The sequence below is a fragment of the Pecten maximus genome, chromosome 4 (assembly GCF_902652985.1).
Source record: "Pecten maximus chromosome 4, xPecMax1.1, whole genome shotgun sequence".
Taxonomy (NCBI): domain Eukaryota; kingdom Metazoa; phylum Mollusca; class Bivalvia; order Pectinida; family Pectinidae; genus Pecten; species Pecten maximus.
In genome coordinates, this window is record NC_047018.1 from 49,073,676 (window position 1) to 49,096,424 (window position 22,749).

At 35.3% G+C, this 22,749-nt stretch overlaps 1 protein-coding gene across 1 annotated transcript in view; it reads right to left on the minus strand.

The window, feature by feature from the left end:
* LOC117326606 overlaps positions 1 to 22,749 on the minus strand; it is an 87,660-nt gene that overhangs the window by 12,378 nt on the left and 52,533 nt on the right. The window contains exons 20-26 of the mRNA XM_033883364.1: positions 18,508 to 18,607; positions 17,080 to 17,280; positions 15,853 to 16,098; positions 14,926 to 15,024; positions 13,642 to 13,737; positions 12,707 to 12,802; positions 12,109 to 12,198 (exon numbers count right to left, since the gene is read on the minus strand). Of these exons, the coding sequence (XP_033739255.1) occupies positions 12,109 to 12,198; positions 12,707 to 12,802; positions 13,642 to 13,737; positions 14,926 to 15,024; positions 15,853 to 16,098; positions 17,080 to 17,280; positions 18,508 to 18,607 (928 nt within the window). The remainder of the gene's footprint in view (positions 1 to 12,108; positions 12,199 to 12,706; positions 12,803 to 13,641; positions 13,738 to 14,925; positions 15,025 to 15,852; positions 16,099 to 17,079; positions 17,281 to 18,507; positions 18,608 to 22,749) is intronic.

Consider the following 22,749-nt stretch of genomic DNA (forward strand, 5'->3'; position numbering starts at 1 on the left):
GACCACCGACCACATACAATGGACCATATACCAGGACCACATACCCAAGCCCACTAACCACTGACAACTCCCACATACCAGGGACCACATACAATGACCACAAACTACGGACAAACAGACCAATCCCAATGGACCAATAATATAGACATATACCATGGCCACATACCAGGACCAAAAAATACGGGACAACACCCACAAACATGGACCACAGACCACATACCATGGACCAAATACTGTATACCATGGCCCAACGGACCCCCAGTGTTCATTTTAGGCGCGCCATCACTATAGGCGTTTAAAAATTATGTTTCACCGGGCCCTCGGGCGCAAAAAAAAAAAATGAACCTTTTCTTAGCGATAGTAAAGAAATATCTGCCGTAAACCGATCTCCACCGTTGTTTTCTTGGTTTTCATGCCGAACGCGCCTCGGTGATACAACGATGTATTGATTGGGTCGATAGGGACTGTAACCTAACAATGATTTTGATTGGTTCTGATTGTTTCAGAAGTAAACAAAACAAAAAGGCCTCGGGAAAAGAAAAACCCCGTTTGGGGGGGGGTACGTGAAAAGTAAAAAAAAACAAGCTGTTTTTACACTAGGCTCCCATTTTTGGTGAGTCAATGGTCAGAAAAGAACAATGAGGAACGATCAATGATTCACAAAGCAATGGGCGGTGCTTCGCGAAAAATACACAGCAATCCGAATTTAAATTAATGAATTAAAGGTGGACTAAACGGAATAAACGAATCGGCCCGAATGTTTCAGAGCAAATGGCTTTCTTTTTTGATAAGTTTAAAGTTCCTGGATGATAAATTGACTGACATTTTGTGAATTTGATGGGTGTGAAGGAAAAATTAAAAAAATAAAAAAATTATACTAGTAAGGGTAAATACTTTGCCTGACATTGAATTTTTGAAGTGCAAGTGGGAAAATTCAGAAGAAGAAAAAAAAACCAATTATAACAGTGGATAATTTTTTTCATGATTTTTTTACCTTGGCCCTACTTTTTGGCCAATGACCCCAGTTTTTCAACCAAGGGGGCCCAATGGCCACCTTTTTCACCAATCTAAAAAAGAACACTGGACCACAGACCACGAACCACTGACAACATACCTTGGACCACAAACACAGACACATATAGGACCATGAACCCCGGTCCAAGGACCACGAACCATGACCACACACCATGGACCACATACCAAGACACAGACCTGGCTACATACCAGGGACCGCACATACCATTGAACACATTACCATGGACCACGTATTATGGACCAGTCGAATACCATGGAAACATACCACCGACCATGGAGCACCCTACCATGGACCACATACTACGAACCCTTTCACCATGGACCACAGACCACATAACCCCGGGGCCACATACCACATACAATGGACCAAGGACAACGACCTTATACCAAGGACCCCCAGACCCATACCCTGGACCATTACCATGGAACACACACCACAGGCCACATAATATGGACCACATACTATGACCCACATACCAAGGACCACCGACCAATACCCCGGACCCCATACCATGGAAAACATACCCTGGACCACGGACAACCGACCATATACCACGGACCCTGGACCACATACCTGGACAACATACCATTGACAACATAAACAGAACCACACCCAAAGAACCACATACATGTACCATGGACCACATACCACTGACCACATACCACAGGACCACATAAAATGGACCACATACATGTACCAAGGACCCAAGACCACGAACCCTGAAAATATACCGCAGACCTATACCATAACTACATACCACAGACCCATACATACCAGGGCCACATACCACAGACTACATACCATGGACCACATACTACGGACAACACCATGAACCTGTACAGACTACATACCACAGACCACATCCCATGGACCACATATCACAGACTACATACCACATAACACGACTACATACCACGGACCAAATCCAAAATTGAAGTGTAGACACTTGCTTGTTTTGTTTGTTATTGTTTAACGTCCTATTAATAGCCAGAGTCATTTAAGGACGTTCCAGGTTTGGAGGTGGAGGAATGCCGGAGCACTCAGAGGAAAAACCACCGGGTCCAGCCTACCATCGGTCAGTACTGCCAACTGCCCCAGAATACCTCTTTTAAAAACTGCAGCTGACGCTATCGAATAATGTTTTTTTGAGTAGTTGCAGTCCATGTGGTCACAAATACCATTTCTAGATCAGTTATCCACACAAGAGTTCTCCATTAGGTCAAGTATCATGCATGTGGCAGATCACAGCAACAATTATTCTATATCAGTATAATGCTTGAATTTAAGATTTGTGATGTCACAGCAGGCTAATAAATTTCTAAATATGCATTAGAAATTATTTAATCATACCAGATATTATTGCAAGATCCATAACATAATGTATGCTAATTGTAGCAATTTCAGGGTTCATTGTTTCGCAACACTATCATTGATGGAGGGAATATAGTTGTGACAATAACTTTCTGTCAGAAATCATCCGTCCATTGTCCAGATCCTACATTATCCTCATGAGGAGTTTGACGTTTACTAATAGGAAACATATAAAAATCCTGTATAGAAATACTAATAAAAATCAGGGCAAACTTGGACTTGAGGATTCAACTCAGGCTAGTTAATTTTCCTTTGCTTATTACCAACCAGGTGCATATATAGGGACCATGGTTTTCAATAACAATATTTAAACAGGCTGGATAATCACTGGGAAAATAAAGATATATTGTACAATTTTAAAGCTACAATTCAGCGATGTAGCGAAATCGTTATCCATAAGGTTTATAATTGAGTCTGATATAGGGATTTACATCCTGCATCAGAAAATTAATTTAATCTAATTAATGACTGTTAACAACACAGTCAACAGGAAATGGGGTTATTAATGTATCAAAAACGACATCTCGGTTGTCAGAAGTTTCAGGATGTATATGGATACTTATTTATAGTGATGTTAACTATGTCATACGACATATTACACCGAGCCCCTGTGGCCAGTGCAGCTCCACACACAGGGCATGTCTAGTTTTATATTACAAAAAATTGTCAGAAATACCTATATATATTGTCAATATATATAGGTATTTCTGACTATTTTTGTAATACAAAACTTGACATCCCCCTGTGCCCCCACAGGTGCCGGATTTCCAATAATCATATATATATATAATCAAAATCAATTCCACGGGTACTACATTATAAAAAAGTGAATTCCATTCTAATACTTATAAATAGTCTATTTACTTAGTAGTTAATGGACTTATAGATGTATTATATATATATATATATAGATTATTAGAAACCGGGCAGACGCCTGTGATTCACTAAGTCAGTGACATACTAACTTGGCGTAGTTTGCTACATCATGAAATCGCTGACAATGGTTACATTATCACTCCAACAGCCACTTAATACGTATGGCAGTCATAAATCAAGTCATTTCTACACAGTATATGCGTGAAATTGAGATAAACACATCTTACCGTGGGGGCTAGATTACATCGAGAAAGTTTTCAGTTTCCCCGGGAAAGCGTGTATTCGAACAAACGAGGCGTTCCGATGATGGGCTTTTATAAAAAAACCAAAACCTTTTCCGGATTTTACCGACCAGTTGCTTAAAAAGCATTTTATTTTATTTTTACAGAGGAACTTCATAATATAGCATTTTCCATGTAGTTTACGACAAGTTGAATTCATATGTGTACAATACATCAAGGATCATCCAAAAGAAAACATAAAAACACCATGTCTTTAATATTTCAATCTAATTAAAATCAAGATAGTCTAACAACATCCCTAGGCCTAAGGGGTCACGTCAGGGTGACCTTTTGGATCAGTCAATCAAATGACTACTTCAGAATCATGGAAGGGAGTTTTATATGTCCGAATAAGCATGAGCAGAGTGCATAGGTTCCCATAAGCTGTCAATTTGTTTAAAAGTCATTTCGTTCTAAATAGCATAGACTTTGTAGCTATGTACATGCTATGACGAAATGGATTACTTTATTTTCATCGACAAATACAATAACTCAAAGGTCATCAGAACGTGACCCCGTATGGGATGTTGTTAGATGTTCATGTAACGTAGTGAGAATGACCATCTAGATTTTAATTAGATTGTTAATATTTCAACATGTACATACTGTATACCTGGTAATTTTCGCCGTGTTTAATTTTCGCCATTTTCGCCCTTTGAAGATGAGGCGAATTTAAGATGAAGGCGAAAATTTCAAGCTGAATTGCAGGATTTACAAGTTATCGTACATATGCTACTTGTAGGTCGGATCCAAAACATACCCTCGTACTTTCCAAGTGTGTTATATCCTTACAAAGACAGGCAACACGTATTATCTATTTACACTAAGTTTATAAATAGGTAATTGTTTTATTCCAATCTGTGCATGTGAAATAAAATCTAGATCTAAATATAGGCCTTGTAAATTTGCGATATCACGTGGAGTTCAATCGAAAATATCGGCTAGACAGCGTACTAGGTTTAGTATATTTGATTTTTAAAAAAAAGCTTAATTACTAAGTAACTTTTATAATCCAAAAATGTTTTAAAATTATGCACACAATAGGTCTTTGCCATTGTGAAGGCTGATTTTATGACTTCACCGTCGCTTGTGGCTTCAATCGATGACAATATACAAAAGAAATCACTGGTCCCGTAGACTTCTACTTAGTCACGGCACGGTGAAAACTTTACCACTCATCGTGTTTGCTTAAAATTGACCATGCATACCTAATACTATTTGAATCAATATAGGCTAAAGTAAATCTGAACACAGGTAAACGTTGGTATTTCACACCTGATTACATTTTCACACCTCAGCGGAACATGAGAAGAAAAGAAATGGGAGAACTGGATAAATCCGGAGTGTTCCGAGGGCAATTGTATCGAGAATTCCGAACGGAATTTTCTGATTGAACGAGGAAAATACATTTCTTAAAAGTAGTTTAGGGCGAAATTAAAACGGGGCGAATATCTTCTGTGTGCTCAAGGGCGAAAATAACCTGGGGTGAAAATACCAGGTATACAGTATATATACAGCTATATATGGACTAAGTTACACTGTCCGGTCAAAAGTCTTTCCGCCCATTCTAATTTGTTATGTAATCATACCATTTAACATTTAAAAAAAATACGGATTTGTGAATGGGCTTTCTAACAGAAGTGTGATGGAAATGGTTCTTTTATTTCAAGATTATAGGAATTTTTTAAAAGAATTTGTACAGGGATGTCCACATTGACAAGCAGGTGAATCAACGAGATTGGCTCTAAAAAGATCATAGCTTAGTGCACTTGCTCGATTTCTTATTCTGTTGTGTAGAATATTTAGTTTTCGAGGACCATAACTGATAAAATGCTTGTCATATATATTGTTTACTGTCATAGATTTTTTTAGATTAGATTTGAAGGAACTTAAGGTAGGCGAGTTTCTGATAGTGTTATGTAAATCATTCCAAAGTTTTGAAGTAGAAGGAAAGAAGGAGTTATTTGATAGTTGTAGACGAAAGTGTTGTTCCCGAAATAAATCTGCATTTCGTAAATTATAAGGAGCTATGTTGCCAATATACATTGGTAGTAGGTCGATAAGAAAAGTAGGTGCCAGATTATTTACTATAGAATAGAATAAGGAAAGTTTCCGAGCATCTCTTCTCTTCGAAAGGGGTAACCAACCGGTTTCCAGATATAAGAACTCTTTTTTGACACAAACGTATGTTTGAGTCTATGTCAGCGCTTTTGAGGTGTAGCTGACAAAATCTACGATGCCCTCTGGCGGATACTGCCTTGGCCAATCTAACCGTTGCTTTACAGTAACTCCGTAATGCTATGCAGTAAATATTTGTAAATATCGTAAATATTCATGATAAAAAATGACATATAGTAAAGTTCAGCTATAAAAAAATTACCTTTTGTTTTGTTGACACAAACGTAGACACAAACGTAAGTTTGAGTCTATGTCAGCGCTTTTGAGGGCTCTGGCGGATACTGCTGTTGGCCAATCTAAACGTTGCTTTACAGTAACTCCGTAATGTTATGCAGTAAATATTTGTTTAACTTCACGATAAAAAATGACATACAGTGAAGTTCAGCTATTAAAAAAAATCACCTTTTGTTTTGTTGTATTTTAAAAGCTGACAGGACAATGTGTTTTTTTTTGGCATTTTCGTTCGCTCTGACACAACTTCCACTGCCACTTCACAATCATATTCTATCGCAAAAAAAAAATAGTCCCGTGACTTACGGAGTCAAATGCAACACTGCAGTTTCGTTAGATATATGACAAAACAACAGAACCTCACAAATAGATAGTTTTCAAAGTATTTAATTTAAGTATGTTCTGTCGATGATACGTAAGAATATTTTTCCGCGTTGAACGCATTAGATTTCACGCGGAATGATACAATCGACTTTTCGCTGGCGCCATATTGCTGCTTACCTGTGACCCGGAAGAAAAATCTACTAACATCACGCTGAATTTTCATCATCGACATCTATGTGTTTTTTTTCTTTGGTGGCATGTTACTGAATGGGTTATAATATTGATAAAGTTTCGTCGGAATATCGTTGTTATTTTGTACATTGAAAAATCACTCATCCAGCATCCGATTTTGTCCGCCATCTTTCAGTAATGTAAACAATAATAAAAGAAAGAGTAGGTGATCAAACCCAACTTTGAATGTCATTTTCTCACTGAAATATTAACTTGCATGTGATTGATGTAGTCTGCAGATGGTTAGATTATATAGATGTTTTTTTACGAAAGAAAAAAAGTTGTCTATTCATCATGACAATATCACAACAACGGCAGTCGAGTACCATACGCATGTTTGCAAATAAAAAGTTAAATAAATTCTCACTGAATAGGGTTTCGAAATGTCAAATGGACTTGTGAATATTAATATTGACTTCGGATCTATTGATTATATCCTACGTAATGCACATGAAGTTTTTCGTTTACAGAACGCGTACCGCATTAACGTGGCTGTCTGCATGCAGATGTAGACGTCACTGAAAATTTCATCTCTAATTATAGCGACTGATTCTTTTTTTCTAATATTCGTGATGGTTTAAAAAAAAAAGAAAATGATCTATCATTATCATTTGAAATATTACATAACAGTCGAAGCATATTATAAAAAAGAAAGGGGTCTACGATGTACATCTACATAGACCTTTATTATGTTTGGTGGAGTTTTGAACGCTTCAGGGACGGTTAAAGGGCAGTAACTCTTTAGAAAACACCATTTTTCATGGAAATGTACTGATTGCTAAATTTAACCAGAGATATTTAAAGGCAGTGGAAATGTTATATTCCTACATCTGCGGTTTTTTCTGTCTTAAATCATTTCAGCTTCTGAATTAAATTAACCTTTAAACTAATGCACAGTAAATTATTGATAAATCAATGCAAATAATTTATTATCACTTAGATTTATTATTATTATTTAATCTTTTTTTCTTTACAACACTAGTACATATTATTTGAGAAGAACAGCAAAAATTACTAAGTTCATTATTCTTCTAAACAACAAAAATTTGTAAAACTTTTTTGTGTTGTGCATATATCCTATTGTGAAATAACTTGGCATGACTAAAGATAATAGTATTGTCTTGATGACTGTTACATACTATATCATAGGTTGAGTTAAATAATTATTTTCTTCTTGTCAATTATGGTAAATGGTGAAAACACATTTTTTTCATTTAAATTGTTAAGTCGGTTTAATGTTCAAATTCAGATTAATTTAATTAAAGCAACTATTAATAATGTATATATGTGTTAACTTTTCTGACAAAGTCTTCAAGTAACCTGATTATATTTGACAGAGAATCAAAATAAGTAATTTTGTTGTTAAGAATAGTGGGCTTAGCCATTTACAACTGTTTAGATTCTACTTAATAAGGTTTGATTTTTAACATTTTGGCAAATTTATCTTATCAATATCCAATTTAGTTTTAAAGATAAGCAGTACTTCCATTTTTATGAAAATAAAAATTACTTCAGTGTTCTAATAATTTAAACACATGAACAATTGAAAGAAATACATTTGTATGAAAAGCATTCATAATGGACTTTGAAGAATGCTACTACATGTACAGTTCATCCAGTTTGGGCATTCGAACTACATTTTCATCTGACAGATGCTGCAGATTAAAAAAAAAACTCTGATTTTGAAATCGATGATATCAATACATATAGCTACATTCACATCTCACTAACATTAATTAACATGATATATATACCATACATACATATATATATGTATCATGCAGTTACAGTTATGTATATGGTACATATACTATTGCGGAGAATATTTGATGCAATGTACATAAGTGAAAAACAAAATTCCACTTCAAATTGATTTGAACTGTACATGTGAATGAATGTGTTTTTGTTGTATAGATGATTTGTAGCTACACAGTATGGAGTGTAAACATATAACGTAGAGTGCTATATGAAAATCATGTTCACTCTTAAGAAACTGTCTCAAGTCTGAGCTGATATGAGCATGTAATTCTAAGTTTTGAATATAGTGCTTAGTTTAATGTGCCCGTTGTGATGGTATACCCTGCCCTGTCTACATCCGCATTCTACGCTTCCAGAGTCTGTTTATCAGACCCAGGTGTTTTTAACCCACCATCATCAGATGGTGGGCTATTCAAATCGCCCTGCGTCAGTGGTCCGTCCGTCCCTCCATCCGTAAACAATTCTTGTTATCGCTATTTCTCAAAGTACTGAAGGGATCTTCTAAAATTTCATAGGTTTCTCTTGGTTTCTAGTTATGCATATTGCATTTTGAGACCAATCGGAAAACAATATGGCCGACAGGCAGCCATCTTAGGTTTTGACAATTGAAGTTTGTTATTGCTATTTCTCAGAAAGCACTGAATTGATCTTTCTCAAATTTCATATGTAGGTTCCTCTTGGTGCTAACATTAGTTATGCATATTGCATTTTGAGACCAATCAGAAAACAATAAGGCCGATAGGCAGCCATCTTTGATTTTGTCAATTGAAGTTTGTTATCACTATTTCTCAGAAAGTGTTGACGGGATCTTTTTCAAATTTCATAAGTAGGTGCCTAGTTATGCATATTGCGTTTTGAGACTAATCGGAAAACAACATGGCCGACAGGCAGCCATCTTGGATTTGGACAATTGAAGTTTGTTATCGCAATTTCTCAAAAAGTGCTGAAGGGATCTTTCTAAAATTTGATATGTAGGTTTCCCTTGGTGGGTGGTTATGCATAATGCATTTTGAGACCAATCGGAACACAATATGGCCGACAGGCAGCCATCTTAGGTTTTGACAATTGAAGTTTGTTATTGCTATTTCTCAGAAAGCACTGAATTGATCTTTCTCAAATTTCATATGTAGGTTCCTCTTGGTGCTTACATTAATTATGCATATTGCATTTTGAGATCAATCGGAAAACAATATGGCCGACAGGCAGCCATCTTGGATTTGGACAATTGAAGTTTGTTATCACTATTTCTCAGAAAGTGATGAAGGGATCTTTCTCAAATTTTATATGTAGGTTCCCCTCGGTGCCTAGTTATGGATATTGCATTTTGAGACTAATCGGAAAACAACATGGCCGACAGGCAGCCATATTGTATTTTGACAATTGAAGTTTGTTATCGCTATTTTACAGAAGGCACTGAAGGGATAGAACAATCTGCCACAAAATATCATTCAAAACCTTGACATAACATCATTCAAACCAGGGCTCGCACACACGATAAAATCCTAAAACAATCACACAAATGTTTTTAACCTGAGCTCTCTCTTATCTAAAAGCTGGTAGCTAGATGGGGCGCTACATCAAATGTATAAATATTTTTTCAAATGCTAATGATAATGATAATTTGTGAAGCGCTTATAGGCATGGGATCCTCAAAAGTTTGAAAAGAAAGGCCTCATTAATTTTACAGGTAATCTAGGACCTTCATATTACATCTACAACTACGTATACATTAACCCATTGAAGATGTCAAATAAGATTACCCGAGTACCTATTCTGAAAATTAGCTGCCAAGACGCACTTGCAATCAAAAGTAGATATGAATTTCTTTTCTTGCCAATATTTTGTCCTAGTCCTAATCAGGTATTGGTGATGTTCCATACAAAGTTGACCATGTCCCCACTAAACAAAAGCAGTTAAAATAATTTGTTTTCGTTTGTGTCTTCAGTACTTTCAGTACTTTGATTTGTGAATATGGGCAGCCCTGTGAGTATTCTTGCGGCCTCTAGATTTATCTTTTCTAATAACAATGAGTTTGTTGTACCGCAGTTATCCCATACTTCACATGCATATTCAAGTAATGGTCGTATATATGTAAGGTACATTTTTTCTAATGTGTTCCTGTTTAAGATAAGTTTTAATTTACGGAGGGTGGCTATATATTTAGTTACTTTATTGACTATAGATTCTACATGTACGTTCCACTTACAATCATCAGAAAGAATGACTCCTAGGTATTTATGGTGGTTTGTTATTTTAATCGGGGTATTGTCGAATGTAAAGGACGGAACAAAAGGAAGTTGTCTAGTTGATATTACGAGGGCCTCGGTTTTATTAGGATTAAAGGACATAAGCCATTCATTGGACCAAATTTCAAGTTTTAATAAGTCCCGTTTAGTTTTCTAAGGAAGAAATGACTGAATGATATATTTCAATAAGTTGATGTGTTGTGGAGTGATTTGGTAGGAATCCAGACTGATACTTATAAATAAGGTCGTTTTCGATTAAAAAATTGTAGATATGCTTATATACTACACGCTCAAAAAGTTTACCTATACAACTTAGCAGCGAGATAGGTCTGTAATTGGAGACAATGCTTGCATCATTGGCCTTAAATATAGGCATGACATGAGCAATTTTCCAGCTCTCAGGAAATATACAAGATGACAAAGAATAATTGAATATAAAAGAAAGTGGTATAGAAATTTCACTTGAAAGTAATTGTAGCATTCTGTGGCTAATACCGTCAGGACCTGACGCTTTTTTAACATCTAGAATTTTTATAATGTCTTCAACTTCACTGGAAACTATATGTTTTTCTGATAAAATAGAATCTGTCCTCTTTTCAAAAAAGGGTAATTCTTTATCTATGACATTTTCTGACTGGGTACACACAGAGCTAAAATAATTATTCAACAGTTCACATTTCCTATTGTTGTCATATATAATTTCATTTGTAGTACTATCAAGTAGGGGAGATATATCTGTGTTTTTTTTTTTTACCTCTGATAAGGTTTCCCAGAAGTTTCCAATACACTTTTGGGTTGTTATTACTACTGTCTATAACTGTGTTAATGTTTTCATAAAATATTTCTTTAGCCCTCTTTATCATATTATTTACTTTATTCCTCATATGTTTGTATTTATTCATATTGGACTCTGAATTATTATTAAACATTATTTTTTTAAGTCTGTCTCTTTTCCTTATATTACGTCTAACCATTCCATTCATCCACGGTTTATCACTGTCGCGTACTAGTATTTCTTTGGATGGTATACATTTATCAATAGCATCATGGAATTTTTCAGTAAAGAAATTACACATTTCATTAACATTTGAAAGATTGGTAAAAGTGTCAATCCAGGGAATACTGTTTATCATTCCTTTTAACTTATTAATATCAGTTTTATCATACAGCCACACTTTTCTTTGTTTGATTTTAACAGGAATATTTATAATTGCGAAAACGGCATCATGGTCACTTATAGTTCGCTCAATGTCAATAACATCGGAAAAAATTACATTTACAGTATCACTTACAATGATAGGGTCATGTAGGGTTGAGGAGGTATCGGTTTGTCTAGTGGGTTCGGTAATGACGTTGGTTAAATTATAATTGGACAAAATATCACATAGATCACCTCTGATGGGTTGAAGAAAATCAATATTTAAATCACCTGTAATTAATAGATTGGGCGTTTCTTCGAGTGCTGTTTACTCTTAAGTAATGTTAATTAAACTAAAGTGTTAATATATTACCATAAATACGAAATTATTACCTCTACATAGCCCTGTAGCCACCTCGCCACCAAAGTAATACTTACCAATACAATTTCCCGTTTTCTTTTCACAATCCTTACAATTTTCAGGACAGTTCTGATCACACACGTTTCCGTATTTACCAGGAATACATACTGAAAATAAGAATATATGAGTATAGTGTACGCTGTATCTTTTTGTTTTTTTGATACGGACGATGTTTCGATTTCCATTATAATACGCCTGACCAACAGCCATGGTAATTTGTGGACGGTTTTCGTGTGTCCGAGATGCATGCTGATATTTATAGTATCTTGTTTACAAAGCATGGCTTTACAATTTACAGGACAGTTTTATCACATTTCATACCACACTTTCCAGTCAAGCATTCCTGTAAAATATGTCCCTCAATAACAAGTGATGCACAAACTATCGTAAAAAATGTCAAATCAATACACACCACTTAACGAATATCAATCAGCCACTACATTTCTATTTCTGTGTAGAATATAGAACATTAAAAAGAGCAGCTCTAGTATATTTGTATGTTAAACTTTTATAATAAGCATGCTGAATATTTTGCATCGTGAATTCATTGGTAACATTCTATATTCAATATTTACCAAATTATCAATTCACGAACATGTTGGTAATATTACCCACCATAACAGTTCCCGCTGTCTTTGTCACACAGTCTGTCCTGGCAATTTGTAGAGCAGTCATGTTCACATCTAATGCCGTACTTCCGGGGAATGCAATCTTAAAAATACATAAAATAACAATTTTTAACTGGTATTATCATATGAAAAATCAATATTGAATTGTATAACGCATCGGTTTTAATCTTGTTAGATTAAATTCATTGGGCGGGGTATTACTATCGAGTAAGCGGAGAGGACCAATACGGCAGGGCAGGTGACTCCATATCTGTTCACATCTTTAGTGAATATGTTACCACTGCGCAACATGACCGCAGTTAATGACGTAGCAGTTAGATATAACTCAATAATTCAGTATCCTATGGCCTTTTCGGATAGGGGAATAGTATTAATAATGATATATATCATCATCATTATTATTGTGTTTTTCCAAAGTTTCAATTTAAGACTGCTAATAACGACAGTCCATGTTTTGATGCATTTAGGTTTTTAGTGTTTTAGTTTGTTTTAATAAAATTTCAGAATATTTCCAAATTTATTAATTTTACAGAACAATCTACCTTTGATAGGTGGCTAGTCAATTAACACTTCATCACACTGTATATTATTAGATAATATAGCCCCTGACATTGTACAGCACACATCAATAGTTAATTGTGCAAAAATACGGAATAGAACAAGTTATATCAAAATGCAGAGTAAAGCGGTTTACGTCAAAAGCAAAGATTGTACACATCTGAAACATTAAATAAACTTCAAAGTATATGATAGAAATGTGTAGCAAACACAAATACCAGCATATATTTTCCATAGACATGCCCTGTGCGACCAGAGACATGGATACTCGATTTAAGGATGAGAGATCTTAATGTGGAATATGTGGGTAGAAACACGTATTGACTATCAAATTAATGACACAGGTAGTAAGATTTAACTCACCAGTACAGTTTCCCGTGTTCTTTCCACACAACATATCCTTACAACTTGCAGGACAGTCCTGATCACATGTATTTCCGTACTTGCCAGTAATGCAATCTGAAATATAAAAGCCTCCAAAAATAATATATTTTAACGCACATGATCGTTTATTATTGTTTCATCATTGGCATCATTCCCACGATCAATCTAATTAAAATCTAGATGGCCATTCTGACTACGTTACATGAACATCTAACAACATCCCATAAAGGGTCACGTTCAGTCATGCCAATATTCAGATAGAAAACAAACTAGAGATTTTTCTTGCAACGTATTCGGTAAATGTACCTATTTTAGCGGTTATTCTATTTGAGCAATTATCGCACTGTAAGCATTCCGCTAAATTGTGATTACGCTAATTTTACTTTGTATATACCGTTTCTATATAAGATTGGTTTAGCGCGCAAATTCATCAACGCGCTAATCTGTTAAAATATCGGCCATGTGTTAAAATTTGAGTGTGCCAAATATTTACATAATATTTACAGTATTGAACCAGTTTATAATTAAATTAGTCATAAAATAGCAACCCCGTAATATCCAGTTAATCAGGTAACCAGATACAGTAACATACTTATGTGACATAAAGTGAGACGGGTTCAAAAATCATGGATATGTTTGATGGTACTGGGGTGCAAAGTATCTGGATTAACTCTGGGTACTTATAACTAGAAAGCACAGTGGTGATATACCTTTGACAGCGGACCATTCAGTTATCTTTATTATGTTAAGGCTTGATTTCGTCTATGGGTGATTTTTCTTTAACCATTTGCTAGATAATCTAATGGTATTGTGTTTGATTGATGGTATTTTGAGCGGGGTAGCTATTTATGAAGTACATAATTCATTGTATGCTGCTGAGAAGGAAACAATTTGTATCTGACCCGGCTTATTTCGGCATTACAAAAACAATTTGAAGAGAGTTTTGAATAGACTATCTGTTAGATATAATAAAACAAATGATTGATATTACACAAATGAAAATAATTGCAATCAATAAGTCAGTGTTATTAATAACACGTGCCTCAGTGATATCTCCTAAAATGTGTCGAAGAAAAGATAGATGATCTTGCTGTATCTACATAATTTTGAATGCATTCGATAAATTGAGACTAGTTACATAAACTACAAGTTCTGGCATTAGCAGGGAAATTTTAAAATGCTCAGAAGTGATCTTAATGTGTTACAGGTTTATATAAATTTCCTTTTTGAAATTGTATGTATTTTTAAATAATTGTAACTTACAGAAGCAAGCACCTGTTGTTGAGTCACAGTTACCGCGATAACAGTTTCGTGGACACTGATTGTTACAATTACCTTCACCGTATCTCCCTACTTGACATCCTGTTGGAACATAACATAAATATTACTAGTACTCACTTAAGCAAACTAATTTCATTTTTCAATCAGATAGATTTCGAACGAATATCTCAAATACGCTGACAACCTTTATTCTAATAAAAGGTGAAGAAACAAAGATTTATGGCATTCTACTTCATTATTCAGCATCTTATTTACAAGACTAATGTCAAAACAATTAAGACTCTGTAAACAAATAATCGGAGGTATCTCTTGAACATTTTGAAGCACATGTATCGCTCCCAAATAAGAAGACAAATGACTGGATAGATCAGTGGGAATCTCCTTAGGTCATTTCCGATAGAGCAAGAGGATTTAGGCAATTTTCAACTTTTCGTTTAATAATTGAAATTATTTTTAAGTTTAGGTGTTAACTTCATATTTCATTGGCAATGGAGTGAAAAGGATGTGTCGTATTTCTTCGTGAGTAATATTATATGTACATTTTGTGCAAATCCGATACAATATAATAAAAATCAAGTGTATAAATAAGTAAACCATGTGCTGTATAACCAACCGAAGCCCCTGTAGAATAATATTGAATCAAGTCAAATGAAATTTCGGTATGTTTAAGTAATTGTAAATGGTTATACGCCAGTTGTCGAGACGAAATCATCTGAAGACAAAATTTGTTCAAGTTTTCAGTTTGTTCACTAATCCATTGTCAGTTTCGATCAATTGTCTTTATATATGTCTGTATATATACGGTAGATTCGGGCCTAAAAAACTGTTTATCATATAAATATGTTTTCCTTTAAAAATCCCTTCAACAAAATGTCCACTTCAGTCAGTATTAAAAGAAAACATACTCACCAAACACCTGTACCTCACATAACTCCAGAAAAGCTTCATCACTATACCAGCTGTATCGTGGAGTATTGTTTCTATAGTTGTACACGGTCACATACTGACCTATATACGGACACATGTGTGTTACCACCAACTGAACCGCACGTCTAGTGCTACTCGTATCCTCGTAACAAAGGACACCGTCTCTTGGTGAAGTGGTAGTATTGGATACATACAGCTGGTATCCGGCCAGTCTTTCCTGATTATTATCTGGACAAAAACAAAGAGTGAGTAAGGTGGAAATATTAGCAGGTAGAAAAACACAATAACCTGCTTAAATATGCACTGATAAGGATACAAAACTTAGGATAAAATAACTTTGCTTGCCATGGATTAATGCACATCGGTGTTAAGATACATTTGGTTTGGTTTATTTTGTTTAACGTCCTATTAACATCTAATGTTAAGATACATTAATTGACATTGTGGTCCTTGTTTTTGCGTAGGAATGTGTAATTTTATCATGGAATAGTCTATAATGCTATTAAATATGACATCAAAATCTTTTCATTGGCTGTTCCGTTCTATTATTTTGTAAATAAAAAATAAATACATGTACGCTGTTGATGGATAGTGTGACGATAGTGAATATTTGAGTTTTCAACAACACGTACGGAACTCAAGCAATTCAGTTGTAGCTATTGATCTTCGTACTCGCCAAGTTCACTCTGTTCAAGTTCAAGTTCGGGTTCAAAAGTATTTTATGAATATTTGGATGGTGGCTGGAAACCAGACCAATTTATCTGTAGATCAGAATGCCGCCATGGGCTCCTAACAGAACAGATCCCAACAATGAAGTTGTCTAATAATTAACAAAATACTTTTTCTGCAAGCTCGATACGACAAACAAGGGCAAGAATGTCACAAGAATTGCAGCAGTTTACACCAGACTGATGAATAGTTTTGAGAGATGTCTGCTATCTATAGCTTTTTAGTGTTTTCTGGAGATTTTTCGAGATCATACGGATATTTGTCCGTGTTTTTCAGTGTTCCTTTCAACATGCATCATGGTATCAATGTTACAAACTGTCTTTGTAGTATATATTAAACATTGTCCATATTTATGTTTATAGTTTAAATAAGTACATAATGTAGGATCACACACTGTTTTATGAAGTAAACAACATTATTTAAATCAATGTAAGTGACATTATTGAGAATTAACAATTTTAGATGAGACACTATACTCACCTCTGTAGTATATTTTGATCCTATTAATGGTCACCAGTTCTCCCAGATCAACACGCCACCAGGCCTTTTGGAAACCATTCAGCGTATGTGCACAGCAATTCGATTCTAGATTTGTCTGTAAACAGTCATCAACACCTCTACTTGCTACATGTTCAAAGTAATCACTACTTTGTTCAGCCTGTTTAGACCTGGCGACGTTATCTGCAATAAATGAAATATTTCTTGAAATTATGACTCTTAAAGGAATGTCTAGTTCTAGAATTTTATTTTAAATAATGATAAATTCGACATACCTTTTTAATAACCTCAACTCTATGGGATTAGATAAGTTTTCACTTACCCTTAATTCCAATACGATAATTTCACTTCTTTGTATTTCTTCGTGTTCAAATACATATGGTTGGCGTAAGAATATCACATGCAGCATCAGTTCACGTTTAAAAATGGCTATCTAATCATAACGTAAGAGAATACAGGTCCCAAATAATAATTTAGTGAATTTGATATTTTCATTACTATTCATATTGCTTTATAACCACCACACTTTGGTGACGAGACATATAGTATCACCTACGATGCTTACGTGTGTGAATTGATACGATATCCAAATTTTAGTTCACGATTTCTGTAACCTGTGGAATACTGGGGCGATGAAGGTTGGTGAAGACCATCGAGGGTCTATGGTCGATATCATTAACTCATTTGGAAATATTCTATTTAATTTTGCAATAAGAAGTCAGACGCTTGTAGATATGCCTATTCGTTCTATTTTCATCGCCCTAGATGTATTATTTGACATTGTTTTATCGATTTTAGATTAGAATTCTTAAAGCAGGTAAAAAAAATCATTCACTTTAGAGAGTATATTATAATATTTAAAGGGACTTCCCCTCGTTTGAATAAAGTGTAGGTCGCCAGAATGAAACTTAATGCGAAATGCGTATTTTCCCAAAATAGTAAAAGTTGTAATCTTGACATTGACATGACAGTTATACTCTCAAGGGAAACGAAATTACTTCAAGTATTAAATCTTATAAATTCTCAGCTCGACCCGACGTATAACTGATTACCACAACGACAGACGGTATTTGTGTACGAAACGCGATTTTTCTGTACATTTCGGGGTTATTTTAATTACTGGTAGGCCCAAAAACTCGTATACAGAAAAAATGTAATTTTGATTCGAGCATATATTTTATCAATAGAAAGTGTGCACGTGTGCACGTTTATGATGTCCAAACGAAGGTATGTCCCTTTAAACGATACATTTAATAAGTTTCAAGTAACTACATGTACAATTCATTAGAATATATTTTCCCGACAATGTATCTGATTGTCGTTACACACAGCCTGGGCAGATGAAATGTTTTGCTAATATACCTATACCGATATATCTATAGTTAAAGTTCATATATATCAAGTACTTACTTTCAGATCTGACAGCATTCAACATGAAGTACAGGATCAAAATCACACATCTTTCTAACAATATATTTTTTGTCGTCATTCTGATTTGAATGGCGACTCCCTTTCAAAAGGGAAGTGAATTGTACATTGCTTACGGTGAATAGACGACCGGAGAAGGTGTATTATAAAATGACTAGACATATGAGTTCCGGGACAGTGGCCTAATTCAAGCCACTATGTTAACGTCTGGTTATTGTATCGCACGCTCTGTAAATATTAAATGCGGGGGTACCGGACACGCACACTTACCGAATTATAATAGACAGTTCGCTAGTCGTGCATCAGAAATTGAAAGATTTATGAGATAATCTATGTTTATTTTCAATCAAATTAGAATCCTGCACACTTGAAGCTTCCGCTCTTCTACTATATGAGATACGTCGATACAAGATCTACTGCAGATGGTCATCTCAGCATGACCTTTGACCTCAGCGTGCTGTCTATAAAGTGGTCTGCCCTGCGGGTAGGGCGTAAAAATCGTACCTGCTGCCCCCATTGCATGATCGTAAGAGGCGACTAAACTTTGGATCTTATCTTTTCTATTCTTTCTTAACAACTTTCTTCTTCCTAATGTCTCCCTTGACAATGTCTCACCTTTGGCCTTTACGTTAGCGTTCGCCGCTGTGAGGAAGGCTTTGGGTGCTGTCCCCTGGCCGAGACATACCAGAGTCTTTAAAAATGGTAGTTGCTACTCCTGCTTAGCACTCAGCATATTTGGAGTGGAACGACTGGTTCGCCCGTTGTCAGTATAATGTGACCGGGTGGGGTGTGCTGCTGGGTGTCTTCGGCAGTATGCTTCAGTGAGTTAGCACTATAAATCGGCAAGAGTTCCGGCCTATCACAAGGAGACTTAATACGAATATACCGCAGCCTCCCGAAACACACATACGCACTCACCACACGCATGCATGTCGCATGCACGGGAGGCCGTCCTTAAATGACCTTAGCCGTTAATAGGACGTTAAACAAAATAAACCAAACCAAACTATAAAGTGGTGGTTTTTTCATAAGTTTTCTAAACGACTCCCCTCTCTTCTTTCCCACTTTCCCATTTTACTCCATACTGTACCCACTCTACTCAATTTCCTATATGTTCACGTCAACTGAAAGGCCGCGAAGCCGTAATAACGGACGTAGAACCCGTTAAATCAATAAATAAATGTATTCTTCGGAAGCATTAATACGTAACGTTCCCGAGTTATTCCGACGGTTGATAGCAAAGGTACACAATTTGGCTACGCCAACTCAGGCATCACCGAGACCATCTAAACAACTTTATTTAATTATCAGAATTAATAGAATTTAGATTATATCCGACTGAACTATGCAATGCATACAAACTTCAGTAACTTGCTTTGGTTTAGAATCCTTTCATATTAATGCATTATATTCTTTTGTCGTGTGACAATGATTAATAGATGAGAAATGGACCAAAAACGGCCTTGATAGCTGACGATTGCTATCTATGTGCATCGGTTTGGCATGTATAGATTACTTCGATTTATCTTCAAGGGTTACACCTTGCTGATTTAATAAGAGTAGTTGCTAATATTGTTTCTAATAAATGTTGACCAGATACAGATGCCTGTTGTTGTTTTTTTTCAGATATGAAACTCCTAGTGAAACAAATAGGTATATGGTATGTTGAACTTGGAGAAGCCGGAACGACTTGGCTCATTTCTAGGGCACGGGCTGACCTCAAATAGTATTTTGAACACAATAGGAACATTTTGTTAGTATTTTCTACCCTCTATAAACTCAGCCAAATGTTTCAAAATGCTGACAAGTCACGAGCTACTTACACAGCACTTCAGCGTTAGAATGTGACTGTGTAAATAAACTTGTCGTTTATAAACATACAGTGTATATACATCCATGTATATCACTATGACAAGGAGATTGCAACTTTTTAAAATACATGATAGGTCACATATATTAGATGGCATCTCGTTTTTCCTCGATAAAATCCAATAGGGCTGCGTCGACCGCGTCGAACTTGTGATGTCACAGGTCTGGGACACTACAACGAAAGTTGCTATGGCGTTTGCACTTTCTGATTTAAATTTCTTATTTTTTTTGTTAGAAATGGTGGGGTTTCTTTTCACACAAAATACAGTAAATCATTCCCTAAACACGTTAACAATCGTGTCGTGTGTTTTTTTCCTGTATCGTACGAAAGATGGACAGTACTGTAATAAATGATGTAGAAAAATGATTTTCAAATGATCTAGAATAAAAGTAGCAATACATGTATCGCCTGACTGTTATATTTTCTTTTGGCTATCAAAAATACACGTGGGAGGCATATACGAATACGTATCAGTTATTATTACTCAACCACTTTGTATAGCAAAAGAAAATGAAGAAAATGAGTTCATTTCAGTTCAATTCTACAGCGTTTGCTATAAACCTTTGCCTTTCACTCTGAGAAATTTAAGGGATCTATGATTAGGTCTAGGGCTATTTTTTTTTTTTAGATTTTTCTGAGAAACCCTCAAGTTACTTTTGAAAATGGAAAGTGATAAAGGTAAGGAAAAGTTTATTGAGACCATCGATTTACCTTATTTATCTTCTGTGTACAATTCTAAAGGCAAATTAGATGCATTTCATAATCTTTATTCCAAACGTTTTACCGAATGTTACATATCACTAGATAACTTGTATATACGTTTGTACATTTGAATTTCGCGCGCCAAACTTTAACTTAACATTTACCTGCGAGGACAAGATGTGTGCGCATGCTTGTATGCAGAACAAAGACAGCCATATACGTGTCAACACGCTGATTATCGCCGATACGGAAAAACTGTGTTTGACACGGAAACTACAGCTTGGGTTCATATCCGGTCAGTTGATGAGATTTGTCATACTGACAAGTGTGGTATACCTTGACCAGTGATCATGAGGTGCCTCTCGTAGAGTGTCAGCGACCCTATGTATTTGGCAGGACGCATGGTGATTGTAGCGGGTCATGGTGTTCTAAGGTTCCAGGGAGATGGTGGATATGGTGGCTCCTCAAACCTTAGTATTGGAACTTTGTAAAGCACAGTTACTGTTGTGCTAATATCGATGTGGACGTCAGCCTACTCGATGATGAGGCCGTTTATTCATATATTGTGTAGAACTCTGCCTACTTTCTTTTTAGGGACCAACCAACAAATTCTTTTCCCATAGACTTTAGTGTTAAGGTTTTGGAGTATTTGATTCAAATTCTTGAATTCAATAAGACAATTATGGTGTATTACAAAAGTTTAGGGTCTGATATAACATTTAATCAAAAAAAAAGTTGGGTCCTTCAGCTCAAATTTTCTCCAGGGTAGCCATTTTGAAAATGGGTGAATTTCGCAGTAAAAATTCTCAAAAATCTTAAATGTTTACCTGTTTACTATTATTATGTGAACTTTTGGGAAAAAATCAATCCGACTTACGAAATTTATATCATATCAACATTTCTTATTGATAGTTACCTATCAGTCTACATATTTATTTTCTCGCTTCATAACATACTGGCCAATCAGTGGCTGCCAGACATTTTATCCTTGGCTCAACTTTCTATACACAGGGGCTTTTTCAAACCATATTTGTTCAATTGGTTGGTTGTTACCTATATTTTAAGAAATCGATGTTGATTTGGCTGATAGTATTTGTGAAGACCTTAAATTATCCAAACTCGACGTGTTACAGTGTCAGAGACCTATCAAGAAGGATGAAATTTTGTTGCATATGCGAAACAATAAGTCACCTGATTGTGATGGTCTCACTATGGGATTTTGATCTACTTTTTTGATATACTTAGTGATCAGCTAGTTTCACTGTATAATGAAATTTTCGAAAGGGGCGAACTGAGTGATACCCAAATCTGTTGTATGATTCCTTATTATGTAAAGATCAAGATGATTCGTCTAATATGAACAATTTGAGGCCCATTTCACTCCTTCATATTGATTATCCGATTTTATTCAAAGTTATTACAAAAATATTGAATAAAGTTAAAGACAAACTTGTAGGTATTGATCAGACTTGCGCTATCAAGGGTAGATCAAAATTTGAGAATTGTCATCTACTTCGTAATATTGTTGGTTGGCATTTATATCTCCTGACCAAGAGAAAGTCTTTGATACGGTTAATTATAAGTTTTTATTCAAAGTATTCAATTGTTTAACTTTAGCCCTATTTTGTATATGAGTTTATTTTCCATCCCTT